This window comes from Nannobrachium achirus (genome assembly GCF_963921795.1).
Source record: "Nannobrachium achirus genome assembly, chromosome: 5".
Classification (NCBI taxonomy): domain Eukaryota; kingdom Metazoa; phylum Chordata; class Actinopteri; order Myctophiformes; family Myctophidae; genus Nannobrachium; species Nannobrachium achirus.
In genome coordinates, this window is record NC_137814.1 from 2,843,452 (window position 1) to 2,870,562 (window position 27,111).

Here is a 27,111-nt window from a genome sequence, read left to right on the forward strand (position 1 = left end):
CCGCGGTGACACCACTCTCTGATTATACTGCTCTGACAATCATCAGTGCTGCCGATGACATCATCTGCATCGGACACGGACCTGTACAGTGTACACATCATTTGATCGAGTGAATAATTTAGCGAAAGTTAGTTAGTCAGGAAAGTAGGCTACAAAGTGATGCGCTGTGAACTTGCACTGACTGCTGCTGTTTTTGAATGGATCAATGATATGGATAATACATACATCTCACTCTGGGACTGGGAGAGCGTCTCGATGTTATCTCTCGGCGACATGGGCATGGCAGAGCGTTCTTCGCGTGGCCTCACGCAAGCCACCGATTCCGGCGTGAGGAGTGCGGGCAGTGGAGCCATGTCTGCCCGCGGTGTGTGTTGTTGGGACGGCGGCGCCGCCTCATCCGTCTCGTACTCCGTATCCGTCTCCGGACGGGGCAAATTGGCGATTAGAAAGGCATCCATGGTGATCTGACCAGGACCGGGGTTCGATGGAGGCCCACTAGCCCCTCGCCCGCGTCCAGGGATCGGGCTGGTTCGCGACGGGAACCAGAATCAGAGGCGACCGGCGAACCATGGCTAGCCGTCGGGCGCTTGCTGTGCCGCGGTGAGGGCATGAAACCCGCTCACAAACAGAAAAAGAAAACTACACGAATGAAACTATAGGATTACTGATCTACTGACACTAAACGGCACTGGACTTATCTGTCTCTCTCTGTGTGTGTGTGTGTGTTACACCAACGCTCTCCTCATCACACTGAGGTAAGTTTATGTTGAAACCTTTATAACACTTTGAGTGTTGATTTGTCAATGCTTTCATCTGGGAGGTGTTGCTGTGTTGTTGATGTGTTTGTGTTGGCTTGTTTTGGTATAGAGAGGCCTGAGAGGCCGGGCGGTTGCTACGAGGCTCTGATGTAGCCATTGTTTTCTTGCTGGGTCTTACCGTTTTGGTAAACTTTTGTTGTAGAAACTTTGAACTTTTTTGTGTGGGTATGGATTTGTGTGTGGGTTAGAGTTAGGGTGACCCAGTGCAGCAGGTCACAGCTTTTCAAGTGAAAATGTTTTTGATTCATGCAGAATGGTCTGCTTGAAGATCTGCTAGTTTTGTTTCACCACTGCTGCGGCCGCGCCGCACTGTGTCGGCAGAACTGAAGCCGTGTCCTGATAAATGAGTTCACTTTGGGTCATGGGGACTGGGGAGGTCGATTTCTCCTTTGTTTTCAAACAAGCTGACTTTGATGTGTGATTTTTAACCACCCTTTTATCATAGAAACATGACATTTTGTAACAGGCTAGGGGAAAGTGTACTTTTGCATAAACCTTGAAAACAGCCCCAACTCGTGAAACTCGGGCGACGCAGCCTCAGACAATGGAAATAACTCGGGAAACTCGTGGCGGCGCAGTCAATGAGTTAACAACATAATAACCAGAACAGCTAGACAAAGAGACATTCATGGATTTATGTTTAAAACTCCCCCCCGGACCCAGGGAATGGCAGCTGCATACCCCTGCCGTACCCAAATGACGCCCCTGGTTCTGGTGATTTGTTGGAGTTTGATACCAAATCCAGGAGAAATGAACACGTGTTGCCACGCAAAGCCACGGAAATCCTCCCATCCAGGAGAAATTCAGCAGAAATGACAATTGAATTCAGGAGCAATATTCAGGAGTGTTGGCAACCCTGCTATAGAGTAACTTCACTCAAAACACATGGAGTTGTTTCAGCCATTTGAATGCTTATTTATTATTTTGAAACTTAAATCATACAGGATATTTAGATTTTATCTGTACATAAAGTAAATATTCCATCTACAGATACTGACAGAAACATTCTGTACACCTGGTAGGAAAATAATAACATTACAATGAATTGCAGCAATTCTTTCAAAAATAAACACGTCTCATGACTGAATAAACAAACCGTTAACAGGCCTGATGTGTGAAGCAGCATCAAACATTAGAGGCGATTAAGTGATGTCAATTCTGTTAGAATGAGTTCACCCCCGAAGTCACTATATTTCTATATGTCAGGGGTCTTCAAAGTTTTCAGGCCAAGGACCCCTTAGTTGAGAGAGAGATGAAGCAGGGACCCCCACAACCTGTTCATAGATTCCATATAGATTCATTGTTTGACAGCACAATCATCAGTGCATTTTGGATTCATGTCAATTTGTGTTTTCAGATATTAAACCACTTGAACCGTCAATACTTAATAAACTTGACCTTTCACACAGTACTTAGTCTGCTCTTTTCCCCCCTCCACACCAAAGCTCTTTGGCGAAAATAGCCGACCTACAAGCTCACAACGCCTCGCAGCGCGAGGCGTTGTGAGCTTGTAGATCGGCTATTTTCGGCTAAAGAATATGGACGCTAGGATTCAAGTGGTTAATATAAAAAAGGAGAAAACAACTTTTTATCACTCAAAGTACTGGAGGACCCCTTGTAGTAACTATGAGGACCCCCTAGGGGTCCCAGACCCCCTGTTGAAGACCCCTGCTATATGCATTACTCTCTCCATAGAGACATCAGTTCATGGATATTTCTTTGTCTTTTGTCGCATTCCTAAGACAATAATTTGAGGAGACTCTTTGGGCTTTTATTTTCGTCTACGCCGTTTACCCCTCATCTCTAAACTCTTGCCATGTTTTACTATTTTAAAAAAACTTTTTTTAAATATTTCAAATAGCAGATTTACAAGCTCGCAACATGAGCCCCCAAAATGACTCATTTTCTATTGATTACTCACGCCATGGAGATGGCGTTCAATAATATTTATTTTGTATTTGTCGCACTGTATTTGTCGCAAAAATATTATTGTAAATGTACCCCCATTGATTCCGGATGGGCACCCGGATGCATTTGGGTCCCCATTCACAATCAACGGGGGTACATTTATTGTAATCAAATTACTGTCTTAGGAAGGCGACAAAAAAACAAAAAATATTATTGAACTCAAGTCTCCATGGCGTGAGTAATCAATAGAAAATAAGTCATTTTGTGGGTGAACTACTCCTTTAAGTATTTAAAAATATTTTTCCAAATAGTAAAAAGAAAAAAAGAAAAATACGTTTTGGGGTAAGGCATGGATGAAAATACAGCTCTTTGTGTCTCCATAGGGAACAGAATTAATAAAGAAACGTAAAAACTTTCTGGGGTGAATCACTTAAGCCTGGGTAGACATGAATAGAAAATAACCCAAAACATGTTTTGAAAGTTAAATTGAAATATCCCTTGTTTTATTGTTGAAAATAGAGCTTGCAAGGTGACGTGAGCTTGTAGATCTGCTATTTTCACTATATTACTGTAGTTTCACGGTAGCTTAGGAAACAGCGCCGTTTCACAAATCACAGACTTGGCCAAACTAAACCTTTCAGTTGTGAGATTCATAAAAAATGATTTGCTTTTAATCCCTGAAATCATATTTTATAGTTGAATTCAGATCAAACGTTTTTAACCCATTCAGGACGGGAAGCCGTCCTTATATGGGTTTTTTTTACCTTTCAAGACAGGAACCATGCACTCTTGGGCTTCTTGTTGCCATGTAGGGTATTATGCTAGAGCAGTGGTTCTCAACCTGTGGGTCGGGACCCCCAGGTGGGTCCCCAGATGATTAACTTAATGTGCAACATTGTTTTCCTCACTCAACAGTAAACAAACCAAAATAAAGTTTAAGTGTATAGAGGGTATCTGCACATTTCTAAAGTGACAAGTGAGTTTTTAATACCGTTGTGAGCATGTAGATCTGCTATTTTCACAATAGAACCATGTTATACAAAATGTCATGCCTCAACTCTTAGTGTTCGTCAGGGTGGGGGGTTCCCCAGTTAAAATATGATTATTTTTTTTTGGGGGGGGGGGGGGGTCGCGGCCTGAAAAGGTTGAGAACCACTGTACTAAAGCAAAATATTATTTTTGTATATTTTGAATAAAATATTTGAAGTTTTTTCAGAAAACTTAGGTCGGGATTTAGAAGTCAATTTGAGAATCGGCATCAGCCATAAATGGGTTGGCAAAAAAAAAAAAAAGTACCCAAATAACAAATATCTCTTAAACTTCCGTTAATGTTCACCAAACAAATCTGATTGGCCGGTCATGCCGTCACATGGACGTGGCCCTCCACTGTGATTGGCCGGGTCACGTTGTCACTCAGTCATATGGGCGTGGCCCTCCACTCCTTGCCCTCTGTCAGGGCGCGTGGTTGGTGGATGAACACGCTGTATCGGACGCCCTGATTGGCCGCCGCCCTGACGAATCCGCTGTTGGCCGTCATGGTAACGGCCCTGAGGGCGTCGCCCGTCCCGAAGATCATCAGAGACCTGCAGCGCACGTACATGCACATGTACACACACACACACGCACGCACGCATACACACGGACACACGGACACACACACACACACACACACACACACACACGCACACACACACACACACACACGCACACACGCACACACACACACACACACACACGGACACACACACACACACACACACACACATGTCACTATGATATTGATCACTCAAATAATTACAATTAACGATTTAATTGTGTATTTGTCGTTGACAATCACATTTCCGTTTGGCTTTTAGGCTTTGAAGTTGCACATGGCAGATATGACATGACCTAAATATACAAAGAAATGACTGACATATTTGACAACTTTATACTATCTCAGGGGTCTTCAACAGGGGGTCCGGGACCCATAGGGGGTCCTCAGAGTTACTACAGGGGTTTCTCCAAATCTTTGTGTGATAGAAGCTTTTTTATATTAACCACTTGAACCCTAGCGTCCATATTCTGAGAACTTTAGCCAAAAATAGCTGATCTACAAGCTCACAACGCCTCGCGCTGCGAGGCGTTGTGAGCTTGTAGATCAGCTATTTTCGGCAAAGAGCCTTGGAGGAGAAAAAGAGCAGACTAAGTACAGAGTGAAAGGTCAAGTTTATTAAGTATTGACGGTTCAAGTGGTTTAATATCTGAAAACACAAAGTAAGTGGTTTAATATCTGAAAACACAAATTGACATGAATCCAAAATACACTGATGATTGTGCTGTCAAACAATGACACTATGTGGAATCTATGAACAGGTTGTGGGGGTCCCTGCTTCATCTCTCTCTCAACTAAGGGGTCCCTGCTTCATCTCTCTCTCAGCTAAGGGGTCCCTGCTTCATCTCTCTCTCAACTAAGGGGTCCATGCTTCATCTCTCTCTCAGCTAAGGGGTCCCTGCTTCATCTCTCTATCAACTAAGGGGTCCCTGCTTCATCTCTCTCTCAACTAAGGGGTCCCTGCTTCATCTCTCTCTCAACTAAGGGGTCCCTGCTTCATCTCTCTATCAACTAAGGGGTCCCTGCTTCATCTCTCTCTCAACTAAGGGGTCCCTGCTTCATCTCTCTCTCAACTAAGGGGTCCCTGCTTCATCTCTCTCTCAACTAAGGGGTCCCTGCTTCATCTCTCTCTCAACTAAGGGGTCCCTGCTTCATCTCTCTATCAACTAAGGGGTCCTCGGCCTGAAAACGTTGAAGACCCCTGGATTAGACGATGCAGTAATAATCATGAGGGTGCTGACCTGTGGTTGACCTTGGAGCTGGCGGTGAGCGTGTGCGTGCGCTCTGAGGGCTGGTCGGGGACCACCCGGACGCGGGCCAGCAGGGCCTGGGCCCGCTGCTTCTCCCCGGGACCCCCCAGGGTCTCCAGGATCACATGGAAGTCCTGGACCGCAGACTGGCAGGCGAAAAGCTCCTTGTCCAACATGAAGGAGTCCAGCTTGGGCAGAACCTGAGGAGAGGAGAGGAGGTACAGTCATTAAACCCTCAATACTTAGTGAAACAGACTTGCAAAGAGTGTACTTGGTACGTTCTCTTTTGCAACTATTACACCAAATCTCTTAGGCAAAAATGAGCAGTTCTACATGTTGTCAATGCGTCTTCGCAGTGTGCCAGTGAGAGAGAGCATCAATGAATCCATCAGTGAGAAAGAACAACTGAATGGTGCTTTTTGGGGGCCGATTCATACTCCACTTTTAGAGCCAAATGTATTTCGATTCGGCTACACTATGACGTCATTCAGAGGTTCGGGGGTACTGTAATTATTCATTAATTAAATCGGCTGTCCAGTGCCACTCAGATTTTGTAACTCCCCAAACCGAAACGAAATAAATTCAACTCTAAAAGTATAGGGGCCCTATTTTGAACCAGGTCTTATGCCTTATGCCTTAACTTCTTTGCCTTTTTTTACTATTTTGTTTTTGTTTTTTAAATATTTCACATAGCTGATCTGCAAGCTCACAACGTGCAGATGTAGATCAGCATTTGAAGTATTTAAAAATGTTTTTCAAAATAGTGAAAAAAAGGTAAAGAAGTTAAGGCATAAGGCATAAGACCTGGTTCAAAATAGGGCCCTAGCAGTATGAATGGGCCCTGACAGTGACATCACGGTGACGTCACAGTGACATCACAGAAACGCACCTTCTCCTGCCTCTCCATAGCTGCCTGCTCCGTCAGCACCTCCTCCTTGAAGGAGAAGTGGCACCGCCCGTGGGACAGCGAGGACACGTAGGTGATGAGGGTGGTGATGTCCAGGTTGACCCTGGAGCACTGCTCCACCTTCAGCTGAAAGGTGGGGGAGAGGAGAGAACATGTAGTTATCACTGCTCCACCTTCAGCTGAGAGGTGGGGGAGAGGACATGCAGTTGGCTGTGTTGCTCATGCCTCGGATGCCCGATGCTTACAAGCTGTACTTCGTTGTAAAGGTGACTAATCAACGATAAAAACGATATAAACAAAATACGAATTGGTAGTATTAACCCATTTGTAGCCGATCCCGAGAATACTCGTGAAAAATACTCGAGTATTTAGAGTGCCGATCCCGAGGATAAATATACTGTATATACAGTAAATCTGGCAAGCTTACCGTACGGTCCGTTGGAAAGTCCTGGCACGGATGGACTCGCCGATTCATCATCATCGCGCATCCACGTGCACACAATAGTGATCCCATAACATGGGAGCCGACGGTCTATCTCATCTTTGATGTCCATTTTCTACAAAAAACACTTTTTAAGCCAAGGATGGCATTAGATTCTCGCTAAAATAGCAAAAGTATAAAGGGATCCATCTTCCAGCCCTGTTTACATTTCGACCACAAGTACTTCCGGGTGAATCTCCGTCAAGTAGGAATTTGTTTAGTTAGCTCGATCTACTTCCGGCCTTCAAAATAAGAGACTGGCTGCGGACGGAGCAGGCTAACAGCACGCTGGAAAATTAACCCGTTCATGTCTGGAGCACTAAATGGGTTAAAGGGGAGATATAATGGACCGAAGTCAAGTTTCCTTTCTTTTTGTGCCGAGTTTAAATAAACACATTAAATGTAACTACATTCCTCCTATCCCACCTCTGGGAAGGCCAGCCTCTCCACCACCGTGTGCCGATCCACTCTGGTCAGACCTGCTGCTTCATCATCATCATCATCATCTTCGTCGTCCTAGAGGTCAGAGATATGGGAAAATACAATATCACCATGTTCTCCCAAGCTGTATCACCATACACCATCTGATCACGATTCTTTTTCATGACGGTTTTTATGGTTATTTTTCAGGTTACTTAACAGTACAACCAACTACAGTACAAGGTAACAAAAAGCTAAAAGCAAAAGGAGTAACAGACCATTTAGACCAGTGGTCCTCAAAGTGGGGTCCAGGGACTCTCTGGGTTCCTTTTGGGAGGTCTAAATTGACCCTTACAAGAATGGAACTCTGACAGTATACAAATGAAACCAAATGGACCCTTGCAGGTCCTTTTGGTTTCATTTGTACACTGTCAGAGTTATTTTAAAGTTTGTGAGAAACTGATTTAGACAAAAATGCAGGTTTAAATGAATTCTGCAGTGAATCTGCTGTATTAACAATTCAACAGGATTTTTAATAAAGCTCTCCCTCACAGAGCAACGAAGTCATGATGTGACTCGCTCATCCCCCTTGAGTCATCTTAAAATCGTCTCTTATAAGCATTGTGGTCCAAAAATAAACAAACGGTCTTTGCAATATTGTTGGGGAGGAGGCTCTGTATGGTTTATGATAGTCAGTCACTCATATTTGATACAGTCTGTTTCTGGTGAAAATGTAACTAATTGGGCGACAGTAACATTAGCGTTTTCTCACCATCAGTTGATTCTTCATATCCATATGAGTCAAACCGCTGAGATCATTTGTTTATAATTGGAACACAGTTCTTATATGACGCCATATGAAAAAGGTCTATGGGAATTCAGAATGGGGGGTGTAAATGACGTCACACTTCACTGCTCTATAGTATCACGATACATAGGATATCTCTGAAAAGGCATATTGTGGAGACATTGTAATGTCTCAACGATATTTATCACCATATCACCTAGCTCTGGTCCATAGCGTTAGTGAAGTTCTCCCTAGCGCAATGTTCCTCTACCTCCGTATTCCTTGGCAAAACCGGAAAACCCTGCCGTCTGGTCCGAAAATAACAAAAACTGTTTTGCCCCTCACCAAACCAAAGGTATCAGTGGACAGTTGAAGCTTAAAGATTAAAATCCATTTCTAGGGCAAAATGAAAAATATTCCACCGGATGGAGACTCCATTTCTTCAAGTTTTTTACTATTTTGTGGTTGCCATCACGGCACCAACTCACTACTGCCGCGCAGGTCAGAGGACCGAAATGCACCGCATTAACAGAGCATTAATCTTGTTGGGGTGTTATGCAGCTCTGTGACGTTGGAAGCGCTGTTTCGTAAAAACTGTCTTCAACCGTCAGGTGGATTATTTTTCATTTCGCCCTAGAAATGTATTTTAAGTGTCTGGTGGGGGGTCCAGACTGCGTCCACTAAGTAGAGTAAGCTTTCAACTGTCCACTGATACCTTTGGTTTGATGAGGGGCCAAACAGTTTTTGTTATTTTCGGACCAGACGGCGCGGTTTTCCGTTTTTGCCAAGGAATACGGAGGTAGAGGAACATAGTGTTAGGGAGAACTCCACTAACGCTATGGACCAGAGCTACATATCACCCAATCTTACCTCATCATCTTCTTCATCTTCATCGTCACCCTCGCTGTCACCTTCCTCCTTGCCGTGGACCCCCTCCTCTGGCTCCGCCCCCTCCTCTGGCCCTGCCCCCTCCGGCTCGGCCCCGCCCCCCTGGGCGTTGACGGCCACGATGTCTCCCCTCACGCTCACCCCCATGCTCCTCAGGGCGTCGGCCATGGGCCGCGACACGCCGTTGTAGAAGGCAAAGATGACGCTGGGCTGGCTGTACTGCACCTGCTGCTGACCGCTGTATGGGGGGACACATTAACATGCTGACCGCTAAATGGGGGGACACATTAACACATTAACAATATTAAATAAAATCACAGTTCCACTAAGTGCTAAACTCTGTATGCTTGTAATCTATCCAAAGAAGCAAAACTAACAAAAATCTTAGATTTTGGTCTTCTCCAAGCTGGAAAAGCCTTGATGCCCCCACGTTGAGGATGTGGCATGGAGAACTCATGAACTCTGTTGGGCTGGAGAGACTGACTTATATCATTGGGGGTAGACAGAGTGAGTTTGAACATCTTTGGGAGGTGTCTATGGGTGCTGTGGAGACAAATACCTGAAACAATAGTGTGCATATTCACAATGGTAATGTATGGTTACAGAAAAAAGGAAAGGAAAAATTAAATGATGTGAACAATGTCATCTTAATTGTTTTTATTTATTTATTTTTATTTTTTGGTATTTCATTTTGTAAACAAGGTGACTCTTGATGGGCATGTGCAGGGGGTAGGCTGTATGTGGGAGTGAGTGAATGGGTGTAAGTGTATGTATTGTGTTATGTGTGAAACAAAAAAAAACAATAAACATAAATTTTAAAAATAAATAAAAATAAAAATAAAACACTATTCAACCTGTACTGGACCTACTGCGGACCACTGTATGGGGGGACACCACATCAAGCCATTTCACTCATTGTGGGCAGTGGTGCTTTGGGATTTTCTTTTCAGGGCGGACGGTCATTTATTGCTGTCACTTGCACGCGCGCGCACACGACTCTAGAGGCAATTTAGTTTTGGTTTTCTAGTCTTAATTACAGTTGCATTGTTACTTAATATTTTATTTTCTAGTTTCATTTAATTCAATTAGAAAATACAGTGCTGCAGTAGAGAAACAAGTTTGCTTTGAAGGAATCTCAAACAGTAGCCTGCATACGGAGCCATGTATGAGGACTGGATGCACACACATGCACATGCTTTCACCACTGGAAACCTAGTAGGCTACTGTAGGTGTTAAAGTAGTATCCATATGAATAGGGTACATGGTCTTGTGAATCTAGGGGGGGATGCGATGCAGACCACTTACTGGCAAACCTGGTAAACTTGTTATGCAAATATTGCCATTTCATTAGAAACTGTAGGCTATATGGCGCATCGTCACTCCAATCTATGGGGAGTTCAAGCATGCACACTCGCAAGCACTGTTCTGTGCCGTCTGTGCGCACGCATGTGAGAAATATATTGGCCACACGGCGTCCGGTCACGTCCGGCCTCGAACGCGCTACTGATTGTGGGCTCTATGAAAGGAGAGATCAGTATGTTATACCAAATCTTTATAGGTCAAGTTTATTCTCCTCAAAAGAAAAGTGACATTTCTAGTGATTTCTAGTTAACACTTGCGATGCCAAAAACGTCCAGGAACGTGATGTCTTCCCTCCTTCGGACAATCAGGCTAAATGCATACGTTGTAAAAATGTATTAGATATGACAGGTAACTGGAAGTTTATTAGCTATGATGTAGGGCTGCACAATTAATCGTTTTTTTAAACCGAAATCACGATTTCGAACCACGCAATTACCAAGTTGCGTAATAATCGCAAAAGTGATTTCTGTGTGACGGTGGCTCCCCTCCTCCGTCCCCTGCACACATGTGAAACTTATGGTGTGTGTCTTAGGGTGCATTGTTTTGCCTTGATGAAAGCAAGGCAGCGACATACGGTACCTTCTTCCTTGACAATAATGAACTGAGATCTTTCTGAATATAAAAACGTTTTATATTGCTAATAAGCAAAATACAAGGTATTCTTTTGAAAATATAACTGAACTGAATCAAACCATTTGCATGATTGCCAATTTACCTAGTTATTAATAATCAATTTCTTTTTAAACATATTACTTAATAAATATTCAAGGGAAGCTTCGGAAGCTTGACTTAAGGTAGTGAAGTGATTTTATTTGGTTAAAAATAATTTATTATGTCAACCTTTAAAAAAAAAAAAAAAAAAAAAAAAAAAACGTTTTGTTTTAACAAAAAAACTATCACTTATCCGACCTTAAAATAAATATTCTGAATAAAATCGCAATCGCAATATTAGTTGTAGAAAACTCGCAATTAGATATTTTCCCAAAATCATGCAGCCCTACTATGAAGGGAAACAGGAAGTCTACTAGACGCTGACAGGAAACAGGAAGTCTACTAGACATGAGCTGTAGTCTCGCGTGGCCAGACTGTTGCCTCCGCGATTTGGTCAAATGCTCCCGGCATACAGTCTGGCAGACGGAAATAGAAACGGTGAGTGCGAGATAAAGCGGATGTGACGCAACCGCTCCCTTAGTGCAGTAGCAATAACATGTCCTACTGGAAGCGTTATGTCTCCTTTCAACATTTCTGGGGGCTTTATTTTGTCTTTCTCTGGTGTTATTGGTGTCACCTTCATGATGTTTTCAAACGTTTCATAAACTATACACTCATAACAATAATAGGCAGCTCGAATGACTTTGTCTGAGCTATTGTGTTTCTGTTATGTTTCCAGTGGGACTACAGTTCAGTGCAGCAGCGGCTACTTCCGATACTCGCCGTTCGGGAGCTGCTCTTCCAGACTCTATATAGCATTCGGAGATTGTGGAATAGTTGTCTGGCTACGCGAGACTACATGAGCTGTATTCCAATCCGAAGGGTTCGCACTTTGAAGTGCGCATTTGAAGGGCTATGACGTCACTGGGCCGTGCCATGTGTAGGGCTTGTCCTGTGAAGTGCACTCCACAGTGCCTGTGGAGTGGGACAGCACTACCAAGTGCATAGCCGAGAACTTCTGGTTGCAAAAATCATTTCTCCGTCATTTTTTCCTCCGCGGTGCTTTTAAACTACGTATTTTACCTTCTTAAACGCCCAAACTGATTTTTTTGTGAGGCGGAATTAACTTTTAAGACAATTTAGGATATTTTTAATTTTTTGGGGGGGTCATAATTCACCTAATAATTCACAGCTATTTTGACGTTCGAGGATAATTGAGAACCAGCATCACTCGAACCGAGGCGGGCAGTGAGAGTCATGTCATCCGTCCAAGGCATTCGATTTTCGGCTTGGGATGAGCGTTGCATGTCCTGTTGCTTACCTGCTCTACAAGCTCACAACGCGGTGCAAAGCGACACGTTGTGAGCTTGTAGATCTGCTGTTTTCACTAGTTTGGATCCAGGGCAAACTAATTTCTTTTTTGGGTCACGTACAGGCTAAAAAGTTTGGGAAACACTGGCTATAGACCTATACATGATTGTGATATGATTTATTGTGGCTACAACTTTCAGACAACCCGTTTCAAATAGTTTTCTGTTGATTAGATATTAAAGAAACTTCTGTTTTTGGTTTTGTCATAATTAAAGGTCTGACAGTCACATAACTGTATGATGAGATTGTTCTGAAGCACAAGATCATTAAATAAAATAACAGTTTATTAACACGCTCTATTACAATTCACACTGTAACTGTAACATGTATCATGATATTCATATTATGCTTAATGTAAAAGCGGCATCGGAATTAACATCATTTCAGGTCATTTATTTGACAGAGAGAAATATGAAAAGCCCGACCTTCGTTTAAATGATTCGTATAAGGCTTATTGTGTGATATGTTTGTGGTTGAAAGTGTGTTTTCCCTGCCTCTCTGTGAACAGACTCAGGGAATCACATCACCGTAATCTGATCATCATCATTAATAGCAGCAATTAAGCAATACAAGCCCCAAAATAAAAACGCAACATTTCATATCATGGTCAGGCATAATTCATAGTAAATCATAAAGCAAACATTCAACTTGCTTCAACGCATAATGTAATTCTTTTTAACTCATACCCTGCCAAACCCGAGGAACCCGAGAATTTCGCGATGTCCCTCCCTGCCACGCCAGAGGAACCCGAGAATTTCCGCCATTTTGAAAAAAAAAAAGTTTTTTTTTCAAAAAAAATTTTTTTTCAAAAAATGTTTTGGGACCCCAAAAACGTTAGTAGGCATGATAGCGATCGCGAAATTGCTTGTTTAACCCCCATACAACCCCCATACAACTCAGGTAGCAGACCTCCAAGCTCACAACAGTGTAAAACATAATGGCTGCTATCTCATGAATGCCTGAACGGATTTCCATTCGGATTTTTTTGTTTGAAAGCTGTGAGCAATGTGGACACACGTGGTGCATTATCTAGGCATGGGTGTGCACGATCCGTGCACTATGAATTACATGGAAGTCTATGGAGACGAATGGCAGTTAAAGAGTACGAAGGTATTGTTAAATGGCAGCATATGAGTTAAGGAAATATGACAAAGATCTGAAGCTTTATTTAGTTATTAGAGTGAAGACTGAATGCCGAGTTCTAACCCACAGATATTACACTAGGATACATATAGGCGAATAGACCTATTTGATCAAATGGACCCCAATACAGTATTTTCTCATTCTGAAGTGTATAGGCCTATAACCAAGCAGAAACTGCGTTCTGTTTCCCGACATGGAAGGTTTATAGATTCTATTGACATTCTAGCAGCCCTTTAGCACATAACTACTATGCTGTTCTTTTCCGTTGCATTATAGCAGGTTGATGATCACCCGCAACATCGCGGATGACCAATTAATCCATTGCTTTCAGCTGCCACAGCATATACAGTAAGCCTACGTTTGTGGTGCATTGGTGAGAGAATAAAACATTTCCACTAAATGTCATTTAGCTATTACAGTTCTGAGCCTCTATTTTGTATATTACAGAGCAGTGGAGAATAAAGCAAAAGTAATTGTTCGCCCCGTTTATTTATTTATACCCTATAATGCGAATTTAGGACTAAATCACAAATTGTCAATATGCTATTAGCCTACTGTTTCACGTAGCCTATTCATAACATCTGTAATTAACTCATTGACTGCGCCGCCACGAGTTTCCCGAGTTATTCCCGTTGTCTGAGGCTGCGTCGCCCGAGTTTCACGAGTTGGGGCTGTTTTCAAGGTTTATGCAAAAGTACACTTTCCTCTAGCCTGTGACAAAATGTCATGTTGCTATGATAAAAGGGTGGTTAAAAATCACACATCAAAGTCAGCTTGTTTGAAAACAAAGGAGAAATCGACCTCCCCATGAACCCAAAGTGAACTCATTTATCAGGACACGGCTCCGCCGACACAGTGCGGCGCGGCCGCAGCAGTGGTGGTGTCAGACAATGAAAACAAAACAAGCAGATCTTCAAGCAGACCATTCTGCATGAATCAAAAACATTTTCACTTGAAAAGCTGTGACCTGCTGCACTGAGTCACCCTAACCCACACACAGCTCCATATACACGCAAAAAAGTTCAAAGTCTCTGCAACAAAAGTTTACCAAAACAGCAAGACAACAATGGCTACATCAGAGCCTCGTAGCAACCGCCCGGCCTCTCAGGCCTCTCTATACCAAAACAAGCCAACACAAACACATCAACAACACAGCAACACCTCCCCGATGAAAGCATTCACAAATCAACACTCAAAATGTTATAAAAGTTTCAACATGAACTTACCTCAGTGTGAGGAGGAGAGCGTTGGTGTAACACACACATACAGAGAGAGAGACAGACAGACAGATAATTCCAGTGCCGTTTAGTGTCCAGTAGATCAGTAATCCTATAGTTTCATTCGTGTAGTTTTCTTTTTTCGTTGTTTGTGAGCGGGTTTCATGCCCACACCGCGGAAGCCTAAGGCCCCGGCCGGGCGCAGCAAGCGCCCGACGGCTAGCCATGGTTCGCCGGTCGCCTCTGGTTCTGGTTCCCGTCGCGAACCAGCCCGATCCTGCACTGGACGCGGGCGAGGTATAGGGCCTCCATCGAACCCCGGTCAGACCACCATGGATTCCTTTCTAATCGCCAATTTGCCCCGTCCGGAGACGGATACGGAGTACGAGACGGAGGAAGAAGAGGCGGCGTCGCCGTCCCAACAACACACACCGCGGGCAGACACGGCTCCACTGCCCGCACTCCTCACGCCGGAATCGGTGGCTCGCCGTCCCGCGAGGCCACGCGAAGAACGCTCTGCCATGCCCATGTCGCCGAGAGATAATATCGAGACTCACTATCTCTCCCAGTCCCAGAGTGAGATGTATGTATTATCCTAATCCATATCATTGATCCATTCAAAAACAGCAGATAACAGTCAGTGCAAGTTCACAGCGCATCACTTCGTAGCCTACTTTCCTGAGCTAACTTTCGCTAAATTATTCACTCAATCAAATGATGAGGTCCGTGTCCGAGGACTTCTCCTCTCCGATGCAGATGATGTCATCGGCAGCACTGGTGATTTTGAGTGGCACCCCCCGGAGAGCAAAGATGACTCTTTCTTTGCGCGTAAGTTGTGCACATGCAGCACACATTGCGCGCGTGCACACACACACACACACACACACACACACACACACACACACACACACACACACACACACACACACACACACACACACACACACACACACACACACACACACACACACACACACACACACACACACACACACACACACACAGAACTTTTCATTCAATTTGAGGAGTAAATCATTTATTTTATTTTGGTATGCGTTTTCAGAAGCTGATCAAGGAAGTGCTTCTCTGTCAGGCACTGGGACACAGAGACCTTCAAGCAAAGGAACAGGCAAAGGTAAGATAAAAATAATGATATTTTATATATATATATGTGTGTATATGTATATATATATATATATATATATATATATATATATATATATATATATATATATATATATACACATATATATAAAATATCATTATTTTTATCTTACCTTTGCCTGTTCCTTTGCTTGAAGGTCTCTGTGTCCCAGTGCCTGACAGAGAAGCACTGGTGATGGAAGCACTTCCATCACCAGTGCTGCCGATGACATCATCTGCATCGGAGAAGTCCTCGGACACGGACCTGTACACATCATTTGATTTTGGTGCCGCCTCTTCTTCCTCCGTCTCGTACTCCGTATCCGTCTCCGGACGGGGCAAATTGGCGATTAGAAAGGCATCCATGGTGGTCTGACCAGGACCGGGGTTCGATGGAGGCCCTCTAGCCCCTCTACCTCGCCCGCGTCCAGGGCAGGATCGGGCTGGTTCGCGACGGGAACCAGAACTAGAGGCGACCGGTGAACCATGGCTAGCCGTCGGGCGCTTGCTGTGCCCGGCCGGGGCCTTAGGCTTCCGTGGTGAGGGCATGAAACCCGCTCACAAACAACGAAAAAAGAAAAAGAAAACTACACGAATGAAACTATAGGATTACTGATCTACTGACACTAAACGGCACTGGAATTATCTGTCTCTCTCTCTCTGTGTGTGTGTTACACCAACGCTCTCCTCATCACACTGAGGTAAGTTCATGTTGAAACTTTTATAACATTTTGAGTGTTGATTTGTCAATGCTTTCATCTGGGAGGTGTTGCTGTGTTGTTGATGTGTTTGTGTTGGCTTGAGCTTCACCGAAGCCATTGTCGAAGCCTGGTGCACCCCGCGACCCACCCAACCCCTCTGGCCCGATTCTCGGACTGTGAGGAGGTCAGCCCATGTCCCTGAAAAGATACCGCCCAGACCACGAAGGAGAAACCCTACAAGGGTCTGCTACATCTGCAGCAAAATACACAAGAAAAGGAGTGAGACCTCATTCTACTGCCATCTGTGTCTTGTGCCTTTGCACAGGAGGCTTTGTTTCGAACGGTACCACGCAGAGATTGACTATGAGCACGCAAGCGGTGCTCGACGTCGATGATAGACAGACACATTTTGATGACATGAGTGTAGACATACTGTGTACCGATTTGCGTGATTTTAGGGCAAATTCTGTAGGAGCAGTGTCCAAAAATGTGTTTGAAAAAATCGGCCTGATGGTGGCGCTATATGGGACAGATCCATTTTGATGACATGAGTGTAGACATACTGTGTAGCGATTTGCGTGATTTTAGGGCAAAATCTGTAGGAGTAGTGTCCAAAAATGTGTTTTGAAAAATTGGCCTGAAGGTGGCGCTAAATGAGAGCTCCATGTTGATGACATCAGTGTAGAGCAAGTATGTACCGATTTGCGTGATTTTAGGGCAAAATTTGTAGGAGCAGTGTCCAAAAATGTGTTTTGCAAGAATCGGCCTCAAGGTGGCGCTAGAAGAGGGGCATGTGAGAATTGATGGGTGGAGGTTGTAGTTTGGCAGGCAAGGAGTGTGTGTGCAAAATTTGGCATGGATCTGGGCAACGGTTGCGGAGATACGATGTGACGTGCAAAAGTGTGACGTGTGACGGACGGACAGACAATGTGCCCATTACACTGTAAGAAAATATTGTTTTGTTTCAGATCATAAAGTAAGCATCTCATGTAATAAATAAAGAGCTGTGAGTAAAAAAAATTAGTTGTTTGCTTGAAAAGAGACCATTCACAAAAACGTATTTTTCTCCAGTTGTTATTCTGAGAGGGCTTGGTTTTGGTGAAACAAGGGTTTTCAAATGGCTATAACTAAAGAAGTGTACATGATAAAAACATAATTATTTTTTCTGTGGAAACTAGAAGTTATCCTCTTTCCTCTGGGCCATGGCATGACATAGTCATCATTAGACAGAATTTAAAAAAAAATGGTAAACATGGTAAGAAATCAAGAAATGCTTGGCAACCTAGCTTGATAGTTCACTTTTAATGGTGGCAGTCAATGAGTTAAGGGAAATACTCTATATTCCCGATTTGATGTTGCCATAGCCTAGTAGGCCTACTCTCTATCCATTTCTATTTTCAGTTCATTCTGATGTTTGATTATATTCTGAATTGGTTCCTCGTTTATTAGTGGACACGTTCACACGTTGTTATAATAGTTAGTTAGTATAATAGTTATAGTAATTTTAAACAACACTCAAATACCAAACCTGGTGCTCGAAGTTCTTTGCCACGGGAACTCAGTGGTAGTTAGATTGTTTATTTAATTGGAAATAACATAACGCACATATACAATACACTGGACAATCTGAATTAATAACGGTATGCTCAATAGAATATGCAATGAATGGTATAAACTATAAAACTTAGTAGGCTATACAATGACTAGTTCGTCATGTTAGTGTTACTTGAAAACATTCAATCAAGCATTATACAGAGCCAGAGGCAGTTTCTTTCATGTCTAATCATATTAAGAAAACAATTTGATGGATTGCCTGTTAATTAAGACACAACAACAAATCATATGTCAGTCATGTTCCACCACCAATTCCAAGGGAGGGGAGCAGAGCCGTGGAGCCGAGAACAGGTTGCCTTCAGAGGGATTCGATGCGTAGAGCTGCCCGCCCCGAGACGAGACACGGCGGTTCTCAGAACCTTCCGACAACGCCGTTGCATATATTTTAAATAGTCATGATTAATTATGAAGTTTATACACCTAAATACTATACCGAAAACACCTTACAATTAAACTCTGTGGCACCAAACAGAAGTTAGACAGCTCTTTTGTGGATAAAAGTTTAATGCGATGGACAGCAGACACTGTTGTTTTTGTTTTGATCCGGGTTGAATCGTGGAGTCGCGTTGCATTGTGGGACGCTGCTATCCAACGAAGTGCTTGAAGTGACCATCGGCTGTACGCTTCAAAACGAGGAGAAAGTAGTGCACATTCCAAGGGTAGGTTACCCTAGGTTAACGCGGTCTACTAAACGGGACAGCACTAGGCGCGGCCCAGTGACGTCATAGCCCTTCAAATGCGCACTTCAAAGTGCGAACCCTTCGGATTGGAATACAGCTATGGACAGGAAACACTACCTGGCCTCCAGGAAGTCCTCAGCCTGGCTGATGACGCTCTTGTCTCCGTATTGGCCCCGCCCCTGCCAGATGTTGTGCAGCGCCTCGGCCTTTCGACCAATGGCCTTCACCCAGGTGTGTCCGCCATTGGCCACCACGTCCACCACCAGACACTGCTTAGTCCCGCCCCTGGGGAGACGGAGACCACTTATAGTTAAATAGTGTATAGTTAGAGTTAAATAACTTATAGTTAGAGTTAAATAACTTATAGTTAGAGTTAAATAACTTATAGTTAGAGTTAAATAACTTATAGTTAGAGTTAAATAACTTATAGTTAGAGTTAAATAACTTATAGTTAGAGTTAAATAACGTATAGTTAGAGTTAAATAACTTATAGTTAGAGTTAAATAACTTATAGTTAGAGTTAAATAACTTATAGTTAGAGTTAAATAACGTATAGTTAGACTTAAATAACTTATAGTTAGAGTTAAATAACTTATAGTTAGAGTTAAATAACTTATAGTGGAGTTAAATAACTTATAGTTAGAGTTAAATAAAGTACTGTATAGTTAGAGTTAAATAACTTATAGTTAGAGTTAAATAACTTAGTTAGTTAAATAACTTATAGTTAGAGTTAAATAACTTATAGTTAGTCAACCGTATCTATATACCTCATGTGATTGGTCTTAACTCATATTCATTATAATATTATGCACTTAAGGAAGCATGAGGTCAGTCTGTTGCTCTCCCCAGGTTGGCAGAGGGAGAGCAGAGCCCAGGATTACAGCTTAGGCAATTGGCACTGGGTTCGAAAACCATGGGAAAAAAAGGCAAAAAACTAGCATACCGATATACCTGTAATTCCTATTTCGCATCTTGACTAACCCATAATTATAATATAGGAGAAAATATAATTAAACCAACACTAAAACTAAATTGAAATTTAATACAAACAGTAACAAAATAAAATAAAAAAGTTAAATTCTACTTACCGGTCCAGGTAATGAGAACATACTAAGAACATGCTAACTGGTCCAGGTATGAGAACATACTAATAACATACTAAGAACATACTAAGAACACGTTAACACATTGACCGCCATTTTAACATACCTCCGTACTCCCACCTGCCATTCGTCTCCATAGACTTCCATGTAATTGGGTGTGCACGGATCATGCACACCCATGCCTAGATAATGCACCACGTGTGTCCACATTGCTCACAGCTTTCAAACAAAAAAATCCGAATGGAAATCCGTTCAGGCATTCATGAGATAACAGCCACTATGTTTAACAAAGATGGCTGCCAAAATGGCTGCCATGCTTGAAAGATGGGGTTGCTATGGGGGTTAAACATGCAATTTCGCGATTGCTATCATGCCTACTCCATTTTTTGGGGTAAAAAAATTTTTTTGAAAAAAATTTTTTTTTTGAGTTTTTTTTTTTTTTTTTTTTAAATTCTCGGGACTATCGGGCCTGGCGGGGAAAGACATTGGAATAATCTCGGGACTATCGGACCTGGCAGGGAATGAGTTAAGAACATACTAAGAACATACTAACCGGTCCAGGTATGAGAAGACGTGCAGCACGCTCACCACGTCCGTCAGGCTCTCGGCTGATTGGACGATGGCGGTCAGGTGGGCCAGGTTGGTGCTCTGGAGGTGGGACTCTTTGATCTGCACCTTGCCTGTCAATCAACCGTGACATTTGACTTTAGGTTAGCTACGGTAACATGGGTCTTCATCGTCTTGATTGAAGGAACATCAAGGTCTATGGAGATGGACTTGGAGCCTTGAGATTGTCCATGTTTGGATACAATCTGACCTCCTGGCAATTCTCTTCTTTTTCATTTGGTCCATGCTCAGTGTGTGACACAAAACAGCAGAATGAGGGATTTACTCCATTTAAACTGGGTGGATTAGTGATTACTGAAGATTAAAGTCAACTTGGACTCACCACAGGTGAGTTCCAGGTGAATAGCCTGCTTGGAAATATACATTTCATGCCAATCTAAAAGGGCGTCAATTATATTGTCCTAGCCGCCACAGTATGCCATTTAGCCTACTTATGGTCAAATTGACCGTGAATCACCTAGCCGCCACAGTATGCTATTTAGCCTACTTCTGGTCAAATTGACCGTACAGCCGCGTACAGGCGATATGCTTCCGCTGCTGATGAATAGTGAAGACACGGGTTTGCACTCGCGGGCCATCGATACACGCCAATGCACTCGCAGTGCATTGTGGGACTTGTAGTATTATGGTGGTGCGTGCAATATACCACCGGGCCAGTTCTAATAGTAATTAAACATCATCCCGTGGGCCAAAGATAATTCATTCACAGGCCTGATTTGGCTCCCGGGCCTTGAGTTTGACATATACAGTCCAGAGATTGCGTTAGACCGGATTTGACCGATTTTTAATGACAAAGACCGGAAAATATAAACCTCATCGGACATAAGGACCGATTGAAAATGACACGGCAGTTCATTAATATGGGACCGTACCTATATTCCCCAGGTTCTATGTTCCCCAGGTTCTATGTTCCCCATTTACCCCCTCAAAAAAGGTTCTATGTTCCCCACTTACCCAAAAAAGGTCCTATGTTCCCCAGGTTCTATGTTCCCCACATACCCCCACAAAAAAAGGTTCTATGTTCCCCGCTCAACTTAAAAAAGGTTCTATGTTCCCCACTCATCCAAAAATGCATGGGAAACATTCATTTCTAATTACTAATAACTCAAAACACGCAATAATGGGGAGAAAATACGAATACTAGTGGGACAGGGGGCACTAGGGACATCTGGAGTTTCTAAATTCTAGGAGAGCTAAGGCAAAACCACGCCCCGGACTCATTTTTGAAGCTTGTGATTGGCTGAACCGGAGGTAGGGTGCGCTCCATTGTAGTCACTTGGACCGTGCAGAGGAGGTGAATAGAATGCGTTTATCGTGGGCTTGCCCAGGCCTTACTGCCTGGGCATAAATATAACGATTGCATTCACCACGGCTTCGTAACTCTGGCCGCTCTTCTCCGCTGGCCTTCGCGCCGCTTGCAATGTCGTGGACAATAACTGAATGTCGTTGAAAACGAGCGCTCCTTGCCTTAGCTCTCCTAGAATTTAGAAACTCGCCATCTGGACACCATACTTTTGTTATGACTGGGCATCTGGCGAGTGTGCACCTGGACATCTGGGCCTGGTGCACCTGATGGATCCGACATGTCTCCTTTCCGACATGTCTCCATTCCGACATTAACCCTAACCCTAAACCTAACCTCTATGGAAGTGCTGCCACTCTGACAATAAGAAGTCTTTGTCGGAGTGGAGACATGTCCTGGACATAGGGACATACATGTGGGCATTTGGATGAATGGGCACTTAGGGGTGGAGACATCTGGGTACCTGGGCAACTAAATTAGGATTGCCCCCATTTCCTGCATTTGAGTTGGGAACAAATACTTTTTTTTTTTTTGTGGGGAACATACAGTAGATCCTTTTTTTTGGTTGAGCGGGGAACATAGAACCTTTTTGTGGGGAGGGTGTGTGGGGAACATAGAACCTGGGGAACATAGAACCTTTTTGGGGGGGAAGCGGGGAACATAGAACCTGGGGAACATAGAACCTGGGGAACATAGGATGGACCCCATTAAGGGAACCGCAAATCCCTCTCTCTCTCTCTCTTTCTCAATGTCTCTCTCTCTCTCTCTCTCTCTCTCTCTCTCTCTCTCTCTCTCTCTCTCTCACCACTCTCACATGCACGTTAGTTTGGCAATGGTTGCACAAAAACACACGGGTTAAGCTACACTTTTTCCTGTTAATAATAACCTATGTGAAATAAGCTGCATTGGGAGGTACGCGGCGTGGGGGAGAGAGAAGACAGCAGTCCATTTCAGCGTCATCTTGCAACGTGCACCCACGGGAATTATGGAAGACACGCAGGACAACTAACAACCCATATAAAACAAACTTTATACACTCGATTGACGTTCTTTATGAGGAGATGTTATGGAAACTGTACGAGATCACCACCAAAGCCTTTACAACCTTCCCAAAGTTGCATATAAGAGATGCATGGACATCGTGACCACTCAACCATAGCAGTGAGTAGTCTATAATTGATTAATTTCTGGACAGATGACTCTATCAACCTATGAAACATTTGCGCAGACCTCACTTTCAGAATATTTCTCATTATTCTGTACATGTGTTAGCCTCGATGCAACAGAAACAACTTGTTATGAAACCATGCAGTGCAAACACACAGCCTGAGCCTGCGCGAGAATAGTCCAATATAAATTAATTCCCTTATGCAAGATGAAGCTGTATGTTTTTTGTACAGCCTACTACTCCTTTACATTCAATTCGTTCAGTCCCAACTATACAACAGGACTTAAACAACATTGTTTTTGGCTATGTTTTTGCACCTGCTTGTCATCCATGCATTACAATTATTATGTCCGGTATTTTTATCAGATGTCCGATAAATTTTAATCATGCCGGTCACGGTGACCGGCTGTTAAAAATCCTAGCGCGACCTCTGATACAGTCGTGGCTAAAAGTATTGGTACTCTTGCATTTGTAAAACAGAAAAAAAAGAGCAGACTAAGTACAGAGTGAAAGGTCAAGTTTATTAAGTATTGACGGTTCAAGTGGTTAAATATCTGAAAACACAAATTGACATGAATCTAAAATACACTGATGATTGTGCTGTCAAACAATGAAACTATATGGAATCTATGAACAGGTTGTGGGGGTCCCTGCTTCATCTCTCTCTCAACTAAGGGGTCCCTGCTTCATCTCTCTCAACTAAGGGGTCCCTGCTTCATCTCTCTCTCAACTAAGGGGTCCCTGCTTCATCTCTCTCTCAACTAAGGGGTCCTTGGCCTGAAAACGTTGAAGACCCCTGATCTAGACCATTGTGTGTTTTTTTAAACAAATGCAAGCTAAAGTACCAATACTTTTAGCCACAGCTATGCTCTACAGCTCCGTACCTTGCTCCACGCGCCTCAGGAAGCGCAGCTCAGCCTTCAGCTTGCTGCAGAGCTTGGCGCGTCCCTCCACGCTGCGCTGCTGCACCGCACACACCGCCTCCACACGCTGCAGCAGGCCCTGCGCGCACGACACGCGCTCCTGCAGCATCTGGTGCACGGACATGACGCACGCATTCTGCACACACACACACACACACACACACACACACACACACACACACACACACACACACATTTTGCACACACACTCCTTGCCTGCCAAACCACAACCTCCACCAATTCTCACATGACCGTCTTCTAGCGCCACCATGAGGCCGAAAATTTGCCCTAAAATCACTTAAATTGGTACACACTTGATCTACACTCATTTCATCAACATGGATCTGTTCCATATAGCGACACCATCAGGCCGATTTTTTCAAACACTTTTTTGGACACTGCTCCTACACATTTTGCTCTCAAATCACGCTGCGACCTGACGGTCGCTTATCTCCCGATTAGGGAGTCTTACTGGTACAATTTATTACACAGCTTGGTTGAATGCTTGATTCTGATTGGTCAAGCGCTGAAATCAGCTGTGAATTATAGCTGTATAATGACCGGAGTCCACGTATGGTATCGTGACGCCCCACAAGCCCTTAAAACTAAACTCCAAACAGCCCAAAATAAACTAATTAGGGTCCTGCTTAACCTTCCCTATCAGACTCACCTCACCGCTACTCACCAGTTAAGAGTGGGGTGGCTCAGAGTAGATGACAGAGTACAGCAACTTGCAATGGGCCTGGTGTACAAGATACACTACACCACTATGATACCCAAGTACCTGTCAAAATACTTTATAAACGTTAAGGATGTCCATAATTACAACACCAGAGGCAGTGCCACAGATCACGTTCAACCCAGAGTCAACTCAAAGAAAGGGTCGAACTCGTTCTTCTGCTATACCACAAAAATGTGGAATGCCTTACCGAAGGCCATAAAGGAGTGTGGATCACTAGCATCCTTTAAAATTGCCCTGAAAAACCACTTACAGGCAGAAAGCCGTTCGCAACTGGTAAAAAACCTAGCCCAACCCTACCCTCCCTGCCCCTTCCTTGTTTATACTTGTATACTTGTATATTCCTTGTACATACTTACTGTCTGTTTAGATTTACTGTATATTCCTTGTATATACTTACTGTTTGTTTAGATTTACTGTTTTCTTTTCTTTTTTTTCCCCTTTTTCTTTACATATCTACTGCATAGTACTGTGTTCTATTTGTCTGTCATTCAATGTTATATGAGATACTTAAATGGTTTCCTGTTGAAATAAGCTTAGTCTTTTCATGGATCTCCTTTTAGTAGACCTTGTACCAGTGAACTGTACCGTCATGAATCTGTACCTTTTCCTATGCAAACTTCTAATAAAGCCTTCAATCAATCAATCAAACCGCTCTGCTCTATAAAGGACCGCTGCCTAATCAAAGGCTCAGAGCAGCTGCTCGGCTTCGCCTCGGGGATTATCAGCCTGTCGTGACCATATTTCCCCAGAATGACCACGCAGCAAGACGTTATCGCAAACATAACTTATACAATCTGCATGTTAATAATACAATACAATATAACTTACCGTATACACGTGGGGTGGTTGTATTTGTGTCTCCCTGCTCCTCTATTGAGACATTTAGATGGTGTCAAAGGTCACGCCTCAGCTAGACACAGAGGATCTGACACGGATTCTGACCTGAGGATGAAGAAGATTCAATTCATCACCTGAGCAAACAGGCAGGCTCTATTAGCTCAATGGTTAAAAATGTCTGCACCAGCGCAGGAAATCAGGTTCAAGTCCTCGGTAGAAAAGGAAAAATGACATACTGTACTGTAGTGCAGCTTTAAACACAACATGATATATTTTAACATCATAAAGTGCCATTTCCCTCGAGAAGACCAGGAATGTAATCTGTACTGTAATGTAAATATGAGAAACGGAAGGAATATGAAAGTTAAATCTCCTCTAGAGCGTGTTTCTTAAACCTTTTCATATCAAGGACCCCCAAATTAGCCCGTGGACCCCCATTTGAAGAGATATGCCAGGGACAGCCCATAAGAGAAGATGTTTAAACGGCTCTAGCAGTGATTCCCAACCATTTTAATTTCAAGGACCCCCAGTTTGACATGCATGTTAGGCTACGGACCCCCGTTTAATGGCATTTCAATCTCTGGGACCCCAGTTTATATTGCAAAATCAATGTTAATTTAACTCAGAGAGTGTACAAATGGAACCAAATGGACCTGAAAAGGCCCATTTGGTTCCATTTATACACTCTCTGAGTTACAGACCTGTAAGGGTCCAATAGCTATCATATAAGCTGGGGACCCCCTGGAACTCCCTCAAGGACCCCTGGGCCTGGGGGTCCACAGACCCCACTTTGAGAACCAATGCTCTAGACTACAACAACACAATACAACATAGCTGGTGTCAGAAACATAAAAGTTAACTTTCAGACACCACTGTGTTTCATTATAATTATAATATAATATAACATGTATTATATAAAACCATAACAACATTGTATTACTGTATAATAATAACACTATTCCATTGTAATATTGGCAGTTAGCAGTGTGGCTAACTGGAGGCTAGCTTATATAGCACTGCATTCCCAGGTAGTTTAATTCCATTCAGTTCACCAACAGTTTGTCAAGTCAAAGTTAACGTTTTAAACAACATAATTCACTCACAGAACACTGGCTCCACAGAGTAAACCCCAAGACGACCTGTTGGTTGGTTTGTGTGTTTTTTCTGTTAGTTTGTTGTCTGTTTGTTTTTGTTGCTCCACGAGCAGCAAGGAAGGAAGGAGTCGACAGTGACGTCAAAGAAAAGCGTCGGAAATGTGGCACAATCCGTCGCGCGTGTTCGACGTCACCGGTCCATCCTACGCTTTGATTGATTGATTGAAGACTTTATTAGAAGTTTGCATAGGAAAAGGTACAGTTTCATGACGGTACAGTTCACTGGTACAAGGTCTACTAAAAGGAGATCCATGAAAAGACTAAGCTTATTTCCACAGGAAACCATTAAAGTATCTCATATAACATTGAATGACAGACA

At 43.2% G+C, this 27,111-nt stretch overlaps 1 protein-coding gene across 1 annotated transcript; it reads right to left on the reverse strand.

Moving 5' to 3' along the window:
- Positions 1 to 2,350: 2,350 nt before the first annotated feature.
- Positions 2,351 to 26,860, reverse strand: LOC308285332 (UPF0415 protein C7orf25 homolog). Its single transcript, XM_080726054.1, has 10 exons — positions 26,742 to 26,860; positions 25,630 to 25,743; positions 24,021 to 24,195; positions 20,592 to 20,718; positions 19,053 to 19,220; positions 9,036 to 9,291; positions 7,385 to 7,474; positions 6,460 to 6,603; positions 5,562 to 5,770; positions 2,351 to 4,309 (listed from the first exon to the last, which is right to left on the reverse strand). The coding sequence occupies exons 3-10, from the start codon at positions 24,181 to 24,183 to the stop codon at positions 4,144 to 4,146; spliced, it is 1,323 nt and encodes a 440-aa protein (XP_080582180.1). The 5' UTR covers positions 24,184 to 24,195; positions 25,630 to 25,743; positions 26,742 to 26,860; the 3' UTR covers positions 2,351 to 4,143.
- Positions 26,861 to 27,111: the final 251 nt, after the last annotated feature.